General features: G+C 34.7%; 1 protein-coding gene across 1 annotated transcript; it reads left to right on the top strand.

Moving 5' to 3' along the window:
* The first annotated feature begins 320 nt into the window (after positions 1-320).
* Positions 321-23,674, top strand: LOC149265455 (uncharacterized). The gene is made up of 3 exons (XM_089403956.1): positions 321-591; positions 23,155-23,469; positions 23,571-23,674. Exons 1-3 carry the CDS (start codon positions 321-323, stop codon positions 23,672-23,674), a joined length of 690 nt encoding a protein of 229 aa, XP_089260082.1.
* Positions 23,675-23,942: the final 268 nt, after the last annotated feature.

Here is a 23,942-nt window from a genome sequence, read left to right as displayed (position 1 = left end):
TAAATACGGCAGATAGGACAGTCCACCATACTCATTCAATGCAACTTAGATAGAGAGAATTTCAAAATTCAAATGCTATGCCCGCGCCCAACATTTCAAATTGCCAGTAAGCAAGGTTGTCGCAGTTGTTTATGAAGATGAGAGGAGTGCTTCTCCTATGTTTTTGAGCATGAACCAGCAGGGCAAAATTCTTACGACCTCTCAAAATGAACTTGTCACGGCAGTGGTCTGTGATGTCAAAAAAATCCCACAGCTCTCGTCCCCTTGCCGCAGCGCCAAGCTAAGTGTTAGTGTTGGGGTTTTAAATGCAAGTGCCAGAGATGCAGATTGGAGTTGGAGCAATGTCTAAGGCCGCTCCTGGAGCCCACAACCAGAGAATTCAGAAAATTGCTTGGCAAAGCAATGGAGGAAATCAATGCTTCAGAAAATTGCTTGGCAAAGCAATGGAGGAAATCAATGTTGCAAGGTCTCTTCAATTGCATCCTCTTGACGCTGATCTTCGGGCATGCGAAAAATTTGCAAATCTTTTTTCAAAGGTGGAAGAGGTTATTAGGGTCCCCCGAGTTGAAAACGGAAGAATAAAAGAAGTGGGTGAGTGCGTCTTTTGTGTCTGCCTAGTTTGCAGGAACGCAGTCAAACAGGTTTCTCTCCATAACGTTAGGGAATCCTGGAAACCGTTCAAAGAATTGTGTCAACGAATTGGTTCGGGGAACACTAGTATTGATGCGGGGAGCACTAGTGCTCCCCGAACCATCTTGCAAGTATCCTTATCGAACATTGTTTTTACACCTGCATCATCCAGCTTGCTTATGGAAATCAGATTTCTGGCCAATGCAGGAATATGCAGAACACTCGGAAGTGTTCTAACTGTTCCACCTTGCAACTTCAACTTTACTTTTCCGCGACACAAGATTCTAGCCTTCATTTCATCCCCCAAGGAGACCTCAACACCGTCATATTTCTCATACTCGCAGAACCACTCTCTATGGGGAGTGAAGTGAAAGGATGCACCTGAGTCAATCAACCGTGCCTCATGATCTACATGTGTACTTGAAGAAGCCAAGTACACATCCCCACCTTCATCTGAGGTGGTTTACTTCTCTGTAGAAGGAGCATCATCAGATCCCTTTCCTTTGACAAGAGCTTTAGATTTAAAGTCCCTTTTGTAGTGCTCTTCCTTTTCGCATTTCCAGCACACCACCTTTATAGGTTTTCCTGGAGGTTTAGATCTCCTTCTAGATTTTGATCTCCCACTCGATAACTTATTTTGTTTCTGTTCTGGGACTGTCCTCGTACAGACAAGGCATCACCATTCTGGCTCTCCATATTTTTCCGTCTCATCTCCTCCGTCAGCAAGGATGAGACTATTTCATCAAACTGCAAGGCAGTTGCATTGCTAGCTATTGCAATAACCAAACTATCCCATGAATCTGGTAGAGAACACAACAAACTGATGCACTTATCTTCATCTGAAATTTTAATATCAACAGATAATAACTGACTTACCAAAGTATTAAATGCGTTCAGATGCTCTGTCACCGAGCCTCCATCTTTCATCCTCAAGTTATACAACTTTTTCTGTAGGAACATTTTATTCACCTGAGACTTAGATTGGTACAAAGTCCCTAACTTGTCCCACAAATCCTTCACCGTAGCTTCCCTTGATACATTCAACAATACTGAATCTGAAACACACAATCGTATTGTGCTCTTTGCCTTATGATTGTTTCGATTGGACAAACTCCTGGGAATTTTCTCCTGCTCTTCTCGTAGTCTTTCATTATTTGTTCTTAAATTTATCATTTCAGCACGCAGTTGCTGAACAGTCTCGAGTAACACTGCATTAGCTTGTCGTGACTCTTCACCCAGCTATATCCAAATATCAGGATTGGCGTTTATATAAGTGGTTCTGGGTGGGTCAGTCGGTTCTAGGCTATCTTGCATCTTCCTTATTTCTCTCTCTGTGTTCACACATAAATTTATTAGTGAAAAGAAAAAAAATAAACACATTGATTTTCAGTACTGATTTTATTCCCAAAGAGTCTCAGTGTATGAACCTGAGCTTTGATACCATTTGTAACATACATATACATAAAAAAAAAATCTTACCACGAAGATATTAACCTACATATTCATAATAATTTGATTGCTTATACGGTCAATCCCAAAAGAAGTGATTAAAGTGTTAATCCATGGATATGGATTGCACATGGCTCATTATACTTAACATTTACGATTAATGTCAGAACTCAGTGTAAAAATATTTTTAATTAAGCGAGAGGGTGTGGCGCCCTTCCCAACCTTGGTTGGCTCACAGGTGTACCACGGATAGGCCACGCATTAAACGTAGGGGTAAAGGTTATTAATGTGACAGAGGCTGCAAGAGTGGCTCCATGCTGACCGTCGATCTGAATGGATCTCATGGTCTTGGATCATTAAGGTTATATCTAACCAACTTACACACCCTCCGACCGATGCTCTGTCATTTCTGCCGACTGAGTTGGGTTCTTGCTGCTCTGCAGAGGTTAGCCTCTGCGAAGGCTGAGGAGGTTTTAACTCTCGCCCCATGGCCTCTGGCTTCTCCTCATGACCAATACAGGTAAGAAATCTCTCTTGCAGTTTGTCTGTCCACTCCAGTCATAACCCTTAGTTTTATTTTGAATAAGTTGAGGCACGATGATTGACTGTGCATGGTGGTTTGTGGTGACAGCCTTGGGCTTTCGCGCTCAGAGAGGCTTGAATGCTCGGCTCTCAGGAGGTTGGACGGATGGAGGTTGTTAATGGCCTAGGTAAACCATTCTGAGATTCGTGAAAGACAATTTCCTTTCATTGAATTCATGCTATGTCGTTCTGAAGGTCCGAGCCAGGGTAACACGACTAGTAATGACATGATGGCAACGAGGGTTTAGTGATTGCTCCTCATCCACAAGTACACTCTTATCAATCATTTCAATTATTCTTAAATTTAAGATTTCAGGATTTTTAACCCTCAACTCAGAACATGGTTGCTTATCGCAGGTATGCTACTACCCTTGGTTTATTTGGAAACAACACCCGAAGGTTGTGCCCTCACTAGGTTCTTCGTCGTATGCACAGGTTGGATTTCCTCTGGCTATGATACTACTTCAAACTTGCTATGAGGTTGGGGACGGGATTCGATCGTCAATCCTCAGTCTATGGCTCACGAGTCTAGTTTAAATTAGTATGAAGGGTTTTTCAAGGGTTTTTCATATATGCATGTTTCAGTTCTTTAATACTCTGTTTTGGATTAGAGTTGTTAGCTCGAGCAGCTTAGGACCAAAAGTACTATTTATTATGGTTTGTCTTTTAATTGCCCTACACAGCCCGAATACTGAATTAAGCTTAGACTATTTCATTGAAACAAATATTGTATAATGTTTCTATTGTTGTTAATGAAGTTTCTTCTACAATGCTACTATGTTCCTAATTTAAGACATGCATATTATGAGGAACAAGACGTCTGTCGGTTGGTAGTCGTAATGTTTATCAATTAAGAGGGATATGGTCGGAATTTTCGGCCTGATAGGAAGTGCTTTCTATTTCCAGAATCCTGTAGGAATACGATAGAGGTAACATGGGTTGTAAAGGTTAAAATTTATGCTAGATCTTGTAGTTTTATGTTAATCGTATGAATATAAAAGATACCCGGTTAGGGTACATATGCATGCGATGCTGGTTATAAATTATAGTTATGGCTTATCTGTTCTCATTCTTGGATCAAACTTGTTTTAATATTTTAATTGATTCCTTACCTATGATAGTCAATGAATACTACTATAGCACTGATTTCCAAATCTGTACATAAATTTCTTTTATCTTACTTAGTTATTTGGTTGGATTTTACTATACATGAACCTATAGCTTCCTTTGCTAATTTGTTTATACATATATATATGCAGTTATTTTATCTCATTTTTACATTCTTTAATCTATCAAAATAAACTAAGACTTGGGTCGGATAATGGTTAACTAGATCACTGCTATTCTTTCTGCCTAGAATTTATAAATAAATGAACTTATCAGAGAGCATAATATTTACTCATGAGAGTTTAATATTTACTTATCTGTTTGGCTCAGAAGATTGTTGTTTTACCTATCGGTCTGAAAGTCTCTTTTCCTCCCAGCCACGAGTGTGGCAATTACGTCTAGACTCCCCCCCGAGCACTTTTTGTGTTCCACACTGGATTGTCCAGTTACAGTCAGTACCTTGGGCCTCAGGGTTTCTGCCCAGCCTCAAGTTCTGTACTTTTCTATTGAATGTTATTTTTGCAAAATCCCAGTGACTTTTCCTTCTCTCTCCCAACTCAAGGATTTCCCCCCTCTCTTCCCTTTTTCAGGTAGAGGGTAACTATTTTTCCTTGCAACCGTTTCTTTTAACTACATTAAACAATTGCTATTTCATTAAAACATCATTATCAAAATTTTTGGTAAACACAACATATATGGCATTCTAGCCTCAGTCACTTAATATTCAATCATTAACATGTAATAAAATCTAATACTTCCAATCTTCTTGACTTGTTAAGTCATCCCAACTATAGTGATCTCGAAGTCCTTTCCCCTTTTTCTTATCATAGAAATAATTTTTTGAAGAATCATAATTAGATTCTTATTTTCTTAAGGTGTGATAGACTGCATTGATATTAGTGGACATTATATATCTATATATATATATATATATAATGAAGACAAAAACGTAAAAATTAATTAAAAAAACAATAAGGAAATAATAAATTAAAGAATAAAAAAATGTTAAATACTAAATAAAATAAATAACATAAATTATATATATATATATATATATGAATAAGAATTAATCAAAAATAAAAATTAAAAAAACAAATAATAAATAAATAAAATTACCAAAAACTAAGAATTATGAATATTCCGAGAAAAAAAATATAAATGTAAAAAGAATAAACCATTATCAATAATTAATTATTTATAGTATGTAGAAATATTAATAGGCATATAAATTTTATAAATTACGAATTTAAAAAATATATATAAATATGAATTGGAAAAGGGAAACAAATAAAAGAATCAAGGAAAAAACAACTAAAAAAAATTTCTAAGAGGAAAGGCAGGCATCTTCTCACATATTTGTATAATTTAAATTTGTATTAATAATTTAACTACTTGATATCCCCACATATTTTTTTTATATTTAATATATTTTTTTTTATTTTTATTATTTAATAAATTAAATTTAAATTACGAATTTATATTAATAATTTAAAAACAACTTAAAATCAAGAAAAAAACAACTAAAAAAAATTCTAAGAGGAAAGGCAGGCATCATCTCACAATTTAAATTTGTATTTAATAATTTTACTACCTGATATCCCCACATATGTTTTTATATTTAATATATTTTATATTTTTTATTATTTAATAAATAAAATTTAAATTATGAATTTATATTAATAATTTAATTTTAATTTCATAATATTAAAATTTTAATTTAACCAAACTCATAATTTGAATATATATTTTTAAAATATTTTTCTTTCTTAAATCTATAATAATAAAAGTGTGAAAACAATAATTTATAACAATAATATGCATACTTTAAAAAAATATTTTTATATGAAATTTATAATAATAAAAAACTTTTAAAAATTTCAAATTAAACTTCTTTTGTTTGCTTTTTTTTTTTTAATTCATTGCTATAGAAAAAATTGTTATACAAATATAGTTTATTTGTGATGTGTTTTAGAAAAAAATTTGGAATATTATTTTTGGTCTAATTTGCCCAAAATCTAATATGTATTTGTTGAAAACAAAATGAAATCACAATTTTGAATTATAAAGTGTGGATAATCACATTGCCTAAATATTTTTCACCATACTAAATTCTAGTAAAAAAAACAATTTTAAATAAACAAATTTCAAGTTTTTTATACAACGTTTTCTCATCTTCTTTCCATGTTAAATCCATAATACTCCAAGCTTTTGAAGCTGGTTATATTTTCTTGATTTGTCGTTTCACTTTGAAATTCGCAAAATAAAGAAATTGCTAAAAAGAGAAGCCATAAACTACTGCTTTAAGGTCAAAGTGATGAAACTTGTATATAATAAACCTAGAGAATTTATTCTTTTTAGTACCTTTAACAACTACAAATGTTCCTCGCAATGGGCTATTGTCAAATCCTTAATCTCATTAACGATTATATGGAGTATATTGAATTCAAAGCTTCCGGTTCTATTTTCTTAATTTGTCGTTTGACTTTCAAATTCGGAAAATAAGAAATTTGTTAAACGAGAGAAGCCATAAACTATTGCTTTAAGGTCAAAGTGATGAAGGTTGTATCTGTGTGAACAGATAACAAACCTGAGAATTTTTTTTTACTACCTTTAGCAACTTCAAATCTTCCTCCCAACGGGCTATTGTCAAATCCTTAATCTCATTAAGGATTATATTGAATTCATCTTGTGACTATGTCCACCAAATCTTAGTATGATATAATCCGGTAACTTATTTGAATTTAAGCTATAATAACCAATTTCTTTCCCACCAAAACTGACTACGATATGACCTGTTCATGAGCTTGCCCATGGAATTTTTTTAAGGAAAAGGAGTGAAGAATAAATTTGTTTTATTAAAGATTAATAAAGAAAAACAAGTTGATTTAATAAAAATATAAAAGAATGATAACGACACCAACAGAACAGTTTGGTTGGATATCGTCTTAATCGCTGACACCGGGAGCATCTTACCAGAGCTGGTAGCAGGATCCCACATGGCGAGCAGCAGAAATTTGCGGCCATTGATTCCTTGGGCATTAAAACTTGCCCCCGTCGTTTCATCCACCAGAAGCTTTCTGAGGAACCCCAGGATATGTCCCTCTTTAGAATGTTCGTTGACACAATTCTTTGAACGGTTTCCAGGATTCCCTAACGTTATGGAGAGAAACCTGTTTGACTGCGTTCCTGCAAACTAGGCAGACACAAAAGACGCACTCACCCACTTCTTTTATTCTTCCGTTTTCAACTCGGGGACCCTAATAACCTCTTCCACCTTTGAAAAAAGATTTGCAAATTTTTCGCATGCCCGAAGATCAGCGTCAAGAGGATGCAATTGAAGAGACCTTGCAACATTGATTTCCTCCATTGCTTTGCCAAGCAATTTTCTGAAGCATTGATTTCCTCCATTGCTTTGCCAAGCAATTTTCTGAATTCTCTGGTTGTGGGCTCTAGGAGCGGCCTTAGACATTGCTCCAACTCCAATCTGCATCTCTGACACTTGCATTTAAAACCCCAACACTAACACTTAGCTTGGCGCTGCGGCAAGGGGACGAGAGCTGTGGGATTTTTTTGACATCACAGACCACTGCCGTGACAAGTTCATTTTGAGAGGTCGTAAGAATTTTGCCCTGCTGGTTCATGCTCAAAAACATAGGAGAAGCACTCCTCTCATCTTCATAAACAACTGCGACAACCTTGCTTACTGGCAATTTGAAATGTTGGGCGCGGGCATAGCATTTGAATTTTGAAATTCTCTCTATCTAAGTTGCATTGAATGAGTATGGTGGACTGTCCTATCTGCCATATTTATGGTGGGACTGTGACATTTGGAGTCAGAGCCACGGAGTCGGAAAATCGGGATGCCGGAAAATACATGATGACCATTATAAAATTTTATTTGATCATGCGCTATGGAGGTATGGGCATGCCATTCATACAACTGTCCTTTACGTCAAATCGGGATATGGAGTATGGGGATACCATGGGGTATGGTGCTACATAAGATACGGGTAAGCATTAATGGCCCAATAGCATGGGATCTATTGGTTGCCGAGTTCTACATCCACGTGAAGTATATGGGTAGACTAGTACATCCACGTAAACTATATGGGTAGATCCACACTATATAGGTAGAATATATGCACTATTTTATAACATTTTGGATATTTTGTTTGTGAAGATTGTATGTACAACATTATACCAACTTAAAATACCAAGGGTGCCATAACGAATTAACAATAGAATTGAGATTTTGAACATTATTTAGTTCTTTTGAATACGAGCTTTTATAAATTTTGTATTTAATCACAACATTGTTTTAACACAAAAATAACCATTCCTATTAAAGTAAGAAAATAAAAATTAAAAAATATGAAATATTTTCATTGAAAAAATACTTTTAGTTAATTAAAAAAAGTGTCATCAATATATATTACAAGTAGATAAACTACTTTTCTTTTCTTTCTTATTTTTTTATTTTATTTTTTATTTTTACTTTTATTTTTTTGTTTTATGAACACTAGAGTTCTACATCCACGTAAACTATATGGGTAGACCAGTACATCCACGTAAACTATATGGGTAGATCCACACTATATGGGTAGACCGGTACATCCATGTAAACTATATGGGCAGATCCACACTATATGGGTAGACCGAGGTCTACATCCACGTAAACTATATGGGTAGAGCGGTACATCCACGTAAACTATATGGGTAGATCCACACTATATGGTGGGTGGATCCACACTATATGGGGGTAGAGCGGTGCATCCACGTAAACTATATGGGTAGATCCACACTATATGGTGGGTGGATCCACACTATATGGGTAGACTGGTACATCCACGTAAACTATATGGGTAGACCGGTACATCCACGTAAGCTATATCGGTAGATCCACACTATATGGTGGGTGGATCCACACTAGATGGGTAGACTGGTGCATCCACGTAAACTATATGGGTAGACCGGTACATCCACGTAAACTATATGGGTAGATCCACATTATATGGGTAGACCAGTACATTCACATAAACTATATGGGTAGATCCACACTATATGGGTAGACTGGTACATCCATGTAAACTATATGGGTAGATCCACACTATATGGGTAGACCAGTACATCCATGTAAACTATAGGGGTAGATCCACACTATATGGGTAGACCGGTACATCCACGTAAACTATATGGGTAGATCCACACTATATGGGTAGAACGGTACATCCACGTAAACTATATGGGTAGATCCACACTATATGGGTAGACGGGTACATCCACGTAATATGGGTAGATCCACACTATATGGTAGGCCAGTACATCCACATAAACCATATGGGTAGACTGGACATCCACGTAAACTATATGGGTAGATCTACACTGTATGGGTAGACCGGTACATCCACGTAAACTATATGGGTAGATCCACACTATATGGGTAGACTGGTACATCCACGTAAACTATATGGGTAGATCCACACTATATCCACTCTATATGGGTAGACCCGTACATCCATGTAAACTATATGGGTAAACTATATGGTTAGACATCCACATAAACTATATGGGTAGATCCACATTAGTAAACTAGATGGGTAGATCCACACTATATCCACACTATATGGGTATACCGGTACATCCACGTAAACTATATGGGTAGATCCACACTGTATCGGTCTACTATATGGGTAGACATCCACATAAACTATATGAGTAGATCCACATTAGTAAACTATATGGATAGATCCACACTATATCCACACTATATGGGTATACCGGTACATCCAGTAAACTATATGGGTAGATCCACACTGTATGAGTAGACCGGTACATCCACGTAAACTATATGGGTAGATCCACATTAGTAAACTATATGGGTAGATCCACACTATATGGGTAGACTGGTACATCCATGTAAACTATATGGGTAGATCCACATTAGTAAACTATATGGGTAGATCCACACTATATGGGTAGACCGGTACATCCATGTAAACTATATAGGTAGACATCCACCTAAACTATATGGGTAGATCCACACTATATCCACACTATATGGGTAGACAGGTACATCCACGAACTATATGGGTAGACATCCACCTAAACTATATGGGTAGATCCACATTAGTAAACTATATGGGTAGATCCACACTATATCCACACTATATGGGTAGACGATACATCCACGTAAACTATATGGGTAGATCCACACTATATCCACACTATATGGGTAGATTAGTACATCCACGTAAACTATGTGGGTAGATCCACACTATATGGGTAGACTGGTAAACTATATGGGTAGACATCCACATAAACTGTATGGGTAGATCCACATTAGTAAACTATATGGGTAGATCCACACTATATGGGTAGACTGGTACATCTATGGGTAGCTCCACACTATATGGGTAGATCCACACTATATGGGTAGACCGGTACATCCATGTCAACTATATGGGTAGACCTATATGGGTACATCCACGTAAACTGTATGGGTAGACCTATATGGGTACATCCACTTAAACTATATGGGTAGACATCCACGTAAACTATATGGGTAGATCCACATTAATAAACTATATGGGTAGATCCACACTATATGCACACTATATGGGTAGACTGGTACATCCACATAAACTATATGGGTGGATGCACACTATATGGGTAGATCGCGTAAACTATATGGGTACATCCACGTAAACTATATGGGTAGACATCCACCTAAACTATATGGGTAGATCCACATTAGTAAACTATATGGGTAGATCCACACTATATCCACACTATATGGGTAGACCGGTACATTCACGTAAACTATATGTTGGATCCACACTATATGCCTATATGGGTACATCCATGTAAACTATATGGGTAGATCCACATTAGTAAACTATATGGGTAGATCCACACTATATCCACACTATATGTATCCACACTATATGGATAGATTGGTACATCCACGTAAACTATATGGGTAGACATCCACATAAAATATATGGGTAGATCCACATTAGTAAACTATATGGGTAGATCCACACTATATCCACACTATATGGGAAACTATAGGGGTGGATCCACACTATATGGGTAGATCGGTACATCCACGTAAACTATATGGGTAGGCATCCACATAAACTATATGGGTAGATCCACATTAGTAAACTATATGGGTAGATCCACACTATATCCACACTATATGGGTAGACCGGTACATCCACGTAAACTATATGGGTAGATCCACACTATATGGGTAGACTGTCCACGTAAACTATCTGGGTAGACCTATATGGGTACATCCACGTAAACTATATGGGTAGATCCACACTATATGGGTAGACTGGTACATCCACGTAAACTATATGGGTAGGCCTATATGGGTACATCCACTTAAACTATATGGGTAGATCCACACTATATGGGTAGACTGGTACATCCACGTAAAACGTATGGGTAGACTGGTACATCCATGTAAACTGGGTATATGGGTAAGACTGGCACATCCACATAAACTATATGGGTAGACTGGTGGGTACATCCACATAAACTATATGGGTAGATCCACACTATATGGGTAGACTGATACATCCACGTAAACTATATGGGTAGTTCCACACTATATGGGTAGACTAGTGGGTACACCGCGTAAACTATATGGGTAGATCCGCACTATATATAGAGCTAGATTGGTACATCCATGTAAACTGGGTATATTGGTAAGACTCGTACATCCACCTAAACTATATGGGTAGATCCATACTATATATATGGCTAGACTGGTACATCCACGTAAACTGGGTATATGGGTAAGACTCGTACATCCACCTAAACAATATGGGTAGATCCACACTATATGGGTAGACTGGTGGGTACATCCATGTAAACTATATGGGTAGATCCACACTATATGGGTAGACTGGTGGATGACTGGTACATCCACGTAAACTATATGGGTAAACTGGTGGGTACATCCACATAAACTATATGGGTAGATCCACACTATATGGGTAGACTGGGTGGACTCAACGAATTAAGCTAACCCTTGGGGTTAATAAACTACTATTTTATCTTTATATATCTTTATTATTATTATACATTTAAAAAGAATTATCCCTATTATTTTGAATTTATTAATGATTATAAAATACTTTATTGCACCGAGAGGCCCTCTACAACCTAGTATGGGGTAGATCTCAAGCGTAAATGTTTAACATTTAACACATTTAACATTTAATAAAAAATTAATCTAATGTCGCCCAAATTAATTAATCTAATGTCGACCCTAATTATAAATCCATCTAATTATTATGTATAAACACAATATAATTTATATAAATTTAACAAGGAAAGCAAAGTGTAATTGGTTTCATCCGACAGGTAAAGTGGAATTCTATTTGTGAGAAAGGACTTCTAAATAGGATTTTTTACCATACCATGGGCCAATACCTAGAAGAAAAAGATAGAGAGAGGGAGGGAGATTTTTTACCATGCCATGGGCGAATGCATAGAAGAAAAAGAGAGGGAGAGGGAGGGAGAGAGGGAGAGGGAGGGGGAGGAAAATCATAATACCATGGGCTAATGCCATTGTTTATCAATACCATGGGCCATCTAGGCTTTTGATTATTATGTATGGATCTAGGCTTTTAATTATTTTGTTACAATATCATGGGCCATTACCATGGCTTATCAATATCATAAACCACAACTTATTTCAAAATCAAAATATTTTACAGATATTTTATTTTAAATTATTTTATAACATTTTTTAATTAAACCTAAAAGCAAACCAAAATTATCTCTCTGTCATGACTAGTGCTAAGAATAAAATGAACATTGTAGGATAAGAACTAATTCTCATGAGCTTAGTAGCAAAATTAGGTGTCTGTTCCGAAAACACCTTGGGATATCATGGGCCACTACCATGGCTTATCAATATCATATGTCCAAAAACCATAACTTATTTCAAAATCAAAATATTTTACAAATATTTTATTTTGATTTATTTCATAACATTTTTTAATTAAATGTAAAAGCAAACCAAAATTATCTCTCTGTCATGACTAGTGCTAAGAATAAAATGAACATTGTAGGACAAGAACTAATTCTCATGAGCGTAGTAGCAAAATTAGGTGTCTGTTCCCAAAACACCTTGGGATGAAAGAATCTCCCACCTTTGCGATAGTCAGAAGGTTGAAGATGAAAAACACTTTCTCTTAGATTGTTTGGCTCTTACTCACATCCATTCTCAGTTCAAAAACATTTGTCACACTTCCAACCTTATTGACTTGTTAAGTCAACAAAACTATAGTGATTTCTCTTCCTTATTTTTTATCATAGAAATAAAACATTAAAGAGTCACAATTAATCTCTTACTTTCTCAAGGTTCCATAGACCACATTGGTCTTAGTAGATGTTAATCATCATCACCATGATCATATTTTTAAGGTATATTATCATTTATTTATTTTGTTAGGTGTGGCTTAAGTAATGTTTTATGTTTTTTTTTTAAATTGTATTTAGTGATAATTTTTTGATAAGATTGTATTTTTTTTAATTAATTAATTAATTTTTATGTTTTATTTTTTTATATGTATTTATAAATGCATAAATGAACTCAATATTTTAAAAAATCATTAAGGCAATGGAATTGTGCAAACTACACAAAAATTAAAAATAGGTATTTGAATTGAAAATATAAATATTGTTTGCTTGCATTGATAAAGAAAAGTTTCAAAACCCAATAATATTCTATGAAATTTTAATATTAATTTATATTTTTTCTTCCAAAGAAAAAATCGTAATTTTCATCAAACATTACATTTTGTAGATATACTGAAGGTGTGCTCTCACTGTTTTGAGCATTTAATCTATAAGTTTTTACAACTTCTTATACAAAAAAACCATTTGATATTTCAAAAGAAACAATTGACTATTAGATGACCAATTCAAAGCATCATATCAAGAGATGAAATAACAGTTCTAGATGTATATAACAACTGATACATATAGATGATGAGAGAAAATAAATACAAGTCAGAAAGATTCACGATTCAATCTTACCTTTCTAGGGGGTCCCTGAAAGGCATGTGAAAATACTCATATGTGTTGCCCTCTCACTGCTCTAGAACCTGCCGCAAATCTTTTTCTAAATTTCACCCTTCTTTTGATAGGCAATCTGTATTCTAGTTACGTTCCCTGTATATGTGACAGAAGGAAGTGTAAGTGAAACTGTCTTTGATCCTCAATGTGTCATGAACAAGTGGTGCAAGAAGAATATTTATGCATACTTGAGTTTTAATAATCCAATTTATAATCAACATAGAGTCCCCATAAACTTGTAATTTAGAGCATCCCTTTTCCTTCACAGAAAGTAAAAGATATTTGCATGCAAGAAGTTCTGCCCAATTATTTGTCCCCGAACCAAACCCTATTTTGACATGGAAAGAATGACAATCAAATAAGAAAAGGACGAATCCACCTCTGCTCCTTTGACCCTGATCGCATGAAGCTCCATCAAAATAAGCCCATGGCTGGGATTGATCAGGAGATGCTTCACCCATAACTATAATAGGAGATTAGCCCTTCTCCCGAGGAAAATGACTGAGAATGGCAAGGGCTTTAGCTGCAACATGATTCGGAGATGATGGGATATCCTGAAAAATAACTTTGCCACAACCCCCAACAAATGATCAAAGGTAGAGCTTTGTAGGGGCCCGAGCAGGGATTTGAAAGCTGCCTCCTCCAAGAATCTTCCATAGCTACTCCTTCCCACTGAGCAAGCTGGCCTACAATCACTTGGCATACTTTCCATATTTATTTTATGAAAGGGTATTCCTGAAAAATGTGAATGATTGTTTCCTCACTATTTTGCACAAAGGGCACCATCCATGCCCTATCGCATACCTTCTATGAAGCAGGTACCAGTTTGGATTTTTTAATATTAATTTACATATAAGATAAAACATTTATTTATTGATTAAGGAGATAAGTTTAAATATTTTAGTTTTGTATTTATTTGGACAAGTGTTTTTGCTTTACACAACGGGAAAACGTATCATAACTTAGTTTTTTTTTAGACAAGTATTATTATGATGAAAGTGTGATGTATATTTTCAAATACTTAACTATAATTTTGATTATATATGTAAATTTCATGTTTTATAATTTGTAATTATATTTAAATTATATAGAACTCATAATTAATATTAATAGTTTAATAAATTTTCTATTTTTTTTTCTAAATTTGTTTAAAAAAAATTCACCCATACTATATATTATATTACTAACTCTTCTCATTTGAAATAAAAAAATTAATAATTAAAAGATTGAGAAAAATCAATATGCTTTCTTTCATTAATAAATACTAATTAATATCAGGGGTGGCAAGAGCAAGAGGGGTGATCTACTACCTTGAAGAACATGAAGAGATTAGATTCACTTGGGACTTAGGTACAACATCAAATAATAGAGCCAAATTTCTAGCACTGTGGAAAGGCCTGACGATCACTAAAAATAAGGGAATAAGAATGGTTAAAATACTAGGGGACTTGATGATCATTATTAGAATGATCACTAAGGCACCCTTGTTTTGTGATTCTTCATTCCCTTCCTTGGTAAGAAGAATTGTGTTGCAGTTGAAAAACTTTGAAGAAGTCTCCCTATTTCATATACTTAGGCACCTAAATGAGATGCAAAAAAAATGGCAAATCTTGGGGTGGAGATTGAAATTGGAATTCTCGAAATTAATGAGTAGGGTAAGGGATTCACCCCCATGCCTTAACCCACCACGAGTTATCATGGATAAAAGGGCCATTATAACTAGTAGCCTCATGGAAAAATGGTCTCAATAATTTCATCTCTGCATGCACAAAGGATTCGTCATGTTAATTAAGGAGCATCTGCTTGGAGGTGTTAATAAAACAAGATTAGTATGTGGTAACCCATCATACCCAACACTCTATTCCAAGTTCGTTAAGACCAAGAGGATGGCCAGATGGATGACCTTGATTCTTGGAGTTATTAGAGTTCACCTCGGCTCATTAATGTTGCAGGGCCAAACACATTTCCTTTCTATGTCACTTTTAAATTTATAGGAAGGAATGTTGGTCTAGTGCCTCATAAAGATCAAGTTTGCAGCAAAATCATGGATTGAAAAAGATAAGGTTTTAATGGATATAGGGGTGTTCATTCCCGGGAGAAAGGGTGATGACTAGCTATTTAAGCAAACATATTTGGGAATATGGTAATCTCCTTCTCGTTTATTCTAGTGTACTCATCACCTCTGTTGAAATCTAGAGTGTTTGGCTATGGCGTCGAAAGAGGGTCAAACCCTAGAGCTTGAGTTGGTGCGTTGGAAGAAAACTGTGGAGTTATTGTTCAAATTGTTGATGGGAAGAGTGGAGCATCTCTTTATAAGGTTGAATCTCGTGGAGAACGAGATCCAACTTGGCAGAGGAAAAATTCAAAGGGTTAGAAGCTAGAGTTGAAAGAAAATTCACAAGGTTGGAGGCAGAGTTGATTTTTGGAAACATGGAAGTTTCAGTCTTTGATCTTTTTGTAGATGTCTAGGAGCTCGTGGTTGGAAAGACATGGTCTGGTGTTGAGGAGCGGTAAGAGCAAACTGGTGGCACTACACCGAGTGCTGAAACGAGCAAAGGGAAAGAGGTGATTTGGATTGGAATGGATGAAGTTGGGCCTTCAAAGTCTGTTTAAATATTTGACTACCTATGCATTGCAAATTTGTTTTGTTTTTGTGTCAATTTTTTAGAAACTATGGAAAGTATCAATATAGAATTATAGTGCAGAGAGCCTGTAGAGGCAAAAATTCTTTGTTATGGATTTATTGGAATGGTGAAGCTACAGAGATTACAAAAGCAAGTTTTGTAGTTATATATGTAAATGGTTTTGGCCATACAATCTAACTTATATAATAGAAATATAATTTTTTTTTTTAAATACTAATAAATATCATTTGAAAATATTATTAATTGATGCACATTGTTTTAACTATTATATTACATGATTTTATATATTTTATAAACATAATAATTTTCAGGAAGGTTGTGATGGTTTAGAATCTCTATCATTATCCAAACGCTTAAACTCTAACATCCAATACAACATAACAAAAACGATATTTTAAATTAAATTTAACTAATGTTTCATTGAATATGGCTTAAACCTTGAGTTTAAACAAGTTTATAGTTTGTAGTCAATGATATTTTATACCTAATCAACATGGTTGAGAACATTATATCTTCTCCTTATAACAAAAAATGATAGCACTTTTTTCAATCATTTTTTTCCAACAAAACAGTTATGGGACTACCCAGTAGAACTCGTTTATACAATTTTTTTCACAGTTTTCACTAAGTAGAAACACAATATGTGCCTCTATCGCTTGAGCTCAATTCCTTCAACTCTTTTCAAACATTAAAAATGAGTGCAATTTTATTTTTCTATGTTTTCAATGGTAGGGATTTGTTGGAATTACTAATTTGAGTGGTATAGTTAGCACAATTTGAGTTCCCTAAAGGTTTTCCAGGACGTTGAATTCATTTATGCATTCAAAATGCATTTTATATAACGAAAAATTACAATCATTCCAAAAATTGTATCACCAAATGTATGTGAAAAAAGTGAAAATGTAGAACGATTAGATGACGACATAGCCTAAATCTTGTATGTTTGATCTCTTTTCTAGGCATACTTTCTAGTCAATTTTGCTCAAATGGGATCTATTGGAATATCAAGTTTTAGCTACGTAGTTTGCAAAATTTGAGTTCCTTGGGTTTTTTTTAGGGCAATGGAGTCATTTTTGCATTCAAAAACACATTTTACGCAACAAAAAAATCACAATCTATCCAAAAATTATATCGTCGAAGTATGATGAAAAAAATAAAACAATTAGGGAACACCATCAATAAATGTGAAACCAATTATTTGGATATGTTCACTACATATGTGTTAAGTAATTTGATTTCCATACATCTCTACTCCTTGATCTTGTACATCTGAAACTTGTCACAAGAGTATACATCAATGAAAATCCATTAGGCCTCATGTTATTGTTCAACAACATGTACTTGTGAAGCACAACAAGTAATCCTGTAAAGCTATCAAGGTGGAAATCATTGTTGCAATATGAAGGCAGGTTCAAGCAATTGAGAGGCTCTTCGGCGTGAAGCATTGAATGCCATTGTTGTTGAAATTGAAACTTGACAGCTGGTTTCCAATGGTTCATCAATGAGTTTACCTCTTGGAATCTAACGCCACTCACAAAGTTGCCATTGCCATTGCCAATAACATTTAAAGAGCAACCATTGATTTTAGTGAAGAAATAAGCTCTAGGCATAGAGGAAATCAATGCCATAGGCTGACACACCTCTGATGATTGGGATGTTTCCATTTGAATTACATTTGCCTCTATTGTTGGTAGTGACTTTACAGTTGGTGGTTTTGACACTGCTAGTGAAGCAATGGGTGAAATATTGAACAATAGATTCCATGAAAGAGAGTCACCTAACAAACAAAGGCCATAAAATAACAAGGCAACTATAAAACCAAAGGTGTTATGGCTACTTTGGTTTTGGGATACATACAAAGTTCCTTTATTTTGTGGATCTCTCCCTCTTTTATGTGTTTATAGATCTTCCCTATTTCTATCTTTCTTTAGAGATTTAACTTCAAATAAGGGAAGTCTATTAGAGGTGAATATAATTTATTAGGTGTAGATTAGTTGTTTTCTGTGGATTTAATGTCTCATGTTCATATCTTATGGGGAGGGGTTCAAGGTGGTAGCCGATTATGAGGTCACACTTTTTCAAGGAGCCACCAACTCACAATATCTTATTGTTGGACATATCAAAACATTTTGACTTTTAAATAGTTGTTAATGAAATTTGTTTTCTAAAATTTAACGTAGAATAAAGTATGTTTGTTTGTTTGTTTGTTTGCTTGCTTTTGCTTTTGTTTTGTTTTGTTTTTTGTTCTTTGTTTTTTGCTTTGCTTTGTTTTTCTTGTTTTGTTTTGTTTTGTTAATTTATCTATTATTTAATTGGTTACATGTAAGCCAATGTTTTTTTTTTAATCCATCCCATTGTTTCTTGCCAAGTAAGGTTTTTGAAGTTTGTATTTGGATTGCACATTAACCATGTTTATCACTTCATATTAATTATAGTGTCTAAATGACATTGAGATTGGTTATGGTCAGGTTGCCACATGTCCTTTGGAATTGAATGATTGAGCTATTGACATCAAATCTACACCTTATGTGACCTACTAACCAAATACTTTGAAGCTTGTATCTAAATTACCTATTAACCATGTCCATCACATTTTATTAATTATAGTGTCTAAGTGTTGTAACCCTATTTGCCACTCTACTATAATAAAAGAGACCCTAGTTCAAATTACCTCAGTTGCTAGCTAGAATGCATCCCCTTTCACCCTTGCTTTTGCTCATATGGATTTTACAAGGAAGTTATTGGATGTTATAGGGATGGAATTACATAATCGACTAATTTATTATAGTTATTTTGTCATAATTTCAGACAATTATGAAATAATAATAATTTCATAATTGAGAAAAACTCATAATTGAGAAGAAGGTTCTTAGTGATTTGGGGAAATTCTCATAATTTAGCATGAAACTTGTGCATGATTTGTAATTGCTTGGTTCACATGCCATCAAGTCTATTCATGAATTGTATCCACCCAATTCACATGCTATCAAGCCTAAATTATCTTGGCCCTAAGGGTCTAGATATATCCTCTAAGGTCTAGCAAAGGCCTTTATAATGGGTCTCCCTTAGGGGCAAAGAAGGGAGGAGAAGATGGTGAGAGAATTTTATGTTGCAGAAATACTAGTAGACTAGACCCCCACTTGTTGCATGAATGAACCTAGTTTATATGTGAGACAAGGGAGGCTAAGGAGCAAGGGATTGGAGGAGTACTCAACACTGGAAGGTATATATATTGATAATTATATTTTATATGAATGTAAAGTTGATTTCCCTCTCTATATGTTCATTTTTGACATGATTAGATTTGGTATGTAGTCTAATTTTCCTTTTGGAAAGGGCAAAGCATTGCCTCTGTTTGGTAATGTACATGTGCAGGTGTGAGGGCTAAAGAGTTGGAGCAAGATCTCTAATCAAGGGCAAAGCTTCTAGCTATTGCAATAGGTCTATGATCTTCATCAACATGCGTAGGGTGTAAGGTACACCCATACCTTAGCTATTTCCATTCCATATAAAAGGTTGATTGCTACTAGATCTAGGAAACTCTTTGCATTCATCTTGCCCATTATCTGGCAGATCTTAATGTTCGATCTATGGGAAATAGTCCCCTTGTTTTGAACATAAATAGAAAAAACACCAAGGCACTGAGCTTCGTTATGGTTGGTTGGCCACACGTCCTCCTCCACTGGAATTGAATGATTGACTAACAACATCAAAGCTACATCTTATTGCATTCCATGCAATTCATTTTCATTGTTTTCATCTTGTCAAATCTATCGTTGATAAGAAAAACTACGTAATTTGCTAAGAAGGCTTCAAGCTATTATTATATTGAAGACTATTGCACAATAGTTTGCCATTTCCTCAATTAACCACCCCATATCGATCTCCTCTACAAGGTAGTTTATCAAGTATTGCATTCACCTAAATGGGATTTTGATCACACCCATTGAATACTTGATTCCTATAATGATTTGGATTTGGTGCTTGGTTACATGAAATGGTAGTAACAAAAGTTATTTGACTCCGATTTTAATGCCTCTTGCAAAAACTATGTTGAATCCTATTTATGTTTAAAGTTTTCTCTACCTTGCAAACTATTTTGACTCCTATTTATGTTTAAAGTTTTCTCTACCTTTACTTGGTTTGGTTTGGTAAAATGGCTACAACATGTTTAGATATTTTTGTATTTTTCATTGTATAAGAAAATAATGAAATTAATTTGTAACACATTAACTAAATTTATAGGAATTTAAAAAATAACTAATTAATGGGACTTATCCATTCAACATCGTCTCAGACTTTAAACTTAGAAAAAATGTAAGTTGGGAAACTAGTTTGGATTCTACTCTATTTGATACTATTTAATTCTTTAAGCATGCCATGGGACAATGCTTTTCAATTTTTCGAGGATTTTGTATAGAATTAATTAATTGGAAAGATCCATAGATTTATTTATTGAAATGAAGTTTTGCAATATTTATAAGACCCTTTGTTCTTTATGAGTTTTCGCAGGGCCATTGTTTCCTTATTAAGTGAAAAGAAGGTTATTTTTTTTTCCCAATTAAGATTCGGAAGAAGCTTTTGTGTTGATTTGTGTAAGATGTGAAAACTCTAAACTCTCGAGCATATCATTTAACAATGCTTTTGCACTTTTAGGAAATTTGTAGAGAATCAATTAAGTGGGAATATTCCTAGGTTTATTTATTGAAATGAACTTTTGTAATATTCATAAGAGCCTGGGTCCTTTATGAGTTTTCATAGGGCCATTATTCCCTCTTTAAGTAAAATATTGTTATTTTTTTTCCAATTAAGGTTTGGAAGAAGGTTTTGAGTTAATAATATTGTTCATCTTTGTTTTGTGAATTAATTTTGGTTCCACTCTTTTTGGATGGCTATATTGTTATCATTTCAAGGGTTGCGAAACAACATTCTAGTTGGAATTCTCTCCCTTGACATGCGTTAATTAATGAGACTATGGTCCCTGTAATTCATGACACTTTTGTCTTATGCAATAGATACACAATTTTTTTGACCTTTTTTCTTCTTCTTCAATTTAATGGTACATGTGAAACCTATCAAAACTTTGGCGGTCATAGAGCATTTATCTTTAATTTGATGTATCTAGATGCAACAATTTCATGCATTAGGAGATTTTACCTAAAGGATTATGCACGATAGCTCAAATATTTCTAATCAATTCTTTGCTATGCAAAGATGTGGAGAGCAACCACTTAACTAGGGCAATTCTTGAGAAGGCAACTATATAAACTGTGTAGTTTTATATGTTTTCTCATATTCTTAATTGGATTAAATGAACAAATAGGTGTATAAATTCATGTTTTGATGCAAGGCTTATGTTTCCAATCTAATGTAACAATGATTAAAATGCTTTAGGGAATGTAGCTAAGGTATTAGTTGTTGTGCAACCTTAAGTTAGAACTTTGACAATAAATATAAAAACAATAGGCTTTGTGTTAATTCCTAGACGAAACCTCATGTTAAATATAAAGTCCCACATAAAGCCCTATTTTATTATAAAAAAAGTTGCCCTCTCAAAAATGCTTATTTACCATTTTTATATTTATTTTTTAAAATCCATATATAGTTTTATTTATAATTTAAAGGTATTTTGATTTTTCGTGGGTCACATTCTGTAGAATTGGAACACTGGCAACAATAACCTATCCATGTTTAAAGGGGACTCGGACTAGGAATCAGTGCAATAACATCAAATGGATGTTTGAAAATTTACCATATTTGGAAATTATTGATTTAATGCTTTTTCCAGCGATGTATTTTCCAAGTTTTAATGAGCGAAAATTTCGACTGGATGGTCATTTCTCATTGTCTAGCTTTTTTTTAGTAAAAAAGCGTTTGAATAGTATTTGTAAAATCTTTTTATTTGAATAGTCAATTTTTACCATGTTATTTTCTTTTTTAAATTAAAGAGAGTATTTAATTTATGTTTTGATAATAAAAAAGTATTTGAATTGTGTTTTTATAATGGGAATAGATTAGTCACTATCTAAAAACTGTAACTTGATTTCTAAAAAATTCTACTAAATTTTTATGTAGTAAGGCGTTTCTCTCTGAAATTAACTCCCCTCCCTACTTACCTGTGATCTTTATATGTCACAGGTTCACAAGTTTATATGTTAGACTATTGTAAGGATTTCAGCCGTTAGATTAGAATAGTTAAAAAAAATTAGTTGCTAAAACGGTTTGCGCACTGGTCTAATGATTAGAAATACCGTCGCCTCATTTCCAATGGATTGCAAGTCTTCCTCGACAAGCCCAAAGGATGTGTACATGATTTCAGAGCTGTGTGATGGGGGAGATCTCCAACATTTTATTGACACACATGTCATCGTTCTTGAGAAACTAGCAGCCGCAATAATCCAATCTCTTATTCAATTGCTTCAATACTGCCACTCATGGAAAATCATTCACAGAGATGTAAAGCCATCGAGTATTTTTATATCAAACGCTGGAAACAATGTACACCCCTGTACATGGGTTTTTAAACTTGGGAATTTTGATAGGTCAATTTGGAATGGTACGTTGCAGAAATTTTCTTGAAGGTTTATTTGTAAATATTGCAAAGCCTTGTAGTATATTGATGGCTTATTTATTTTTGCAGGTGGTCAAAATACAGTCATTGAATTCGATAGCGTGGGGACATTGCTATATTCTGCTCCAGAGATGTTGCGTGGAACTGGATACTCGTACGAGGTTGATATATGGAGCGCAGGAGCGGTGTTGTACCGTATGCTCTTCGGGAGGACACCCTTTTTTGCAGTGAACGATGCCGTGGTCATGTATGAGCAAATACAAAAGGCAGACCCAAAGCTGAGTTACCCCTTCTTGCCCTCCATATCGGATTCCGCGAAGGAACTCGTTCTTGGAATGCAGCAGAAGAACCGCAGACGCCGATTTTCTTGCGATCAAATCTTGAGTGAGTTCTTATTTTCTTTGAGCTTTCTTGATATCCAAACTCTGTTTAGATTGGGCGAGGTACTAAATTACTGTTTAAACGTGATGATTGGAATGATGTAGATCATCCCTGGATCTTGGATAATGTAAAATTGGACGTGGGTTCCGGCTCCACCATTAACACAGAGATTGTGTCTACCGGCGGGAAAGACGCTGCCCACCAATGAATAAATTGCACATGTCGTCAGCCATAGAAAGAAACTTGTCCCAGCATGCTAACCTTCTAATTACATGCAACATAAGAATTGCTCATCATGAGTTGTTGGGATAGAAGCATGAGCATGATAATGAACCCAGTACCGTCGGTTGTAGGTGCACATTTCATAGTATGGATTTAACGCTTCAATCCCTTTATCACTTCTCTCTGAAATTCAATTCATCGTATCTACCTAAAGTATTCACTTCTATCTCAAGTATGAGCCTAATAAAATCATA

Source organism: Pinus tabuliformis, chromosome 6 (genome assembly GCF_031772625.1).
Source record: "Pinus tabuliformis cultivar Carrire ecotype Pingquan chromosome 6, CPIR1, whole genome shotgun sequence".
Classification (NCBI taxonomy): Eukaryota; Viridiplantae; Streptophyta; class Pinopsida; order Pinales; family Pinaceae; genus Pinus; species Pinus tabuliformis.
Note: the sequence above shows the minus strand (reverse complement) of the source record. Positions and strands in the feature narration are given on the sequence as shown.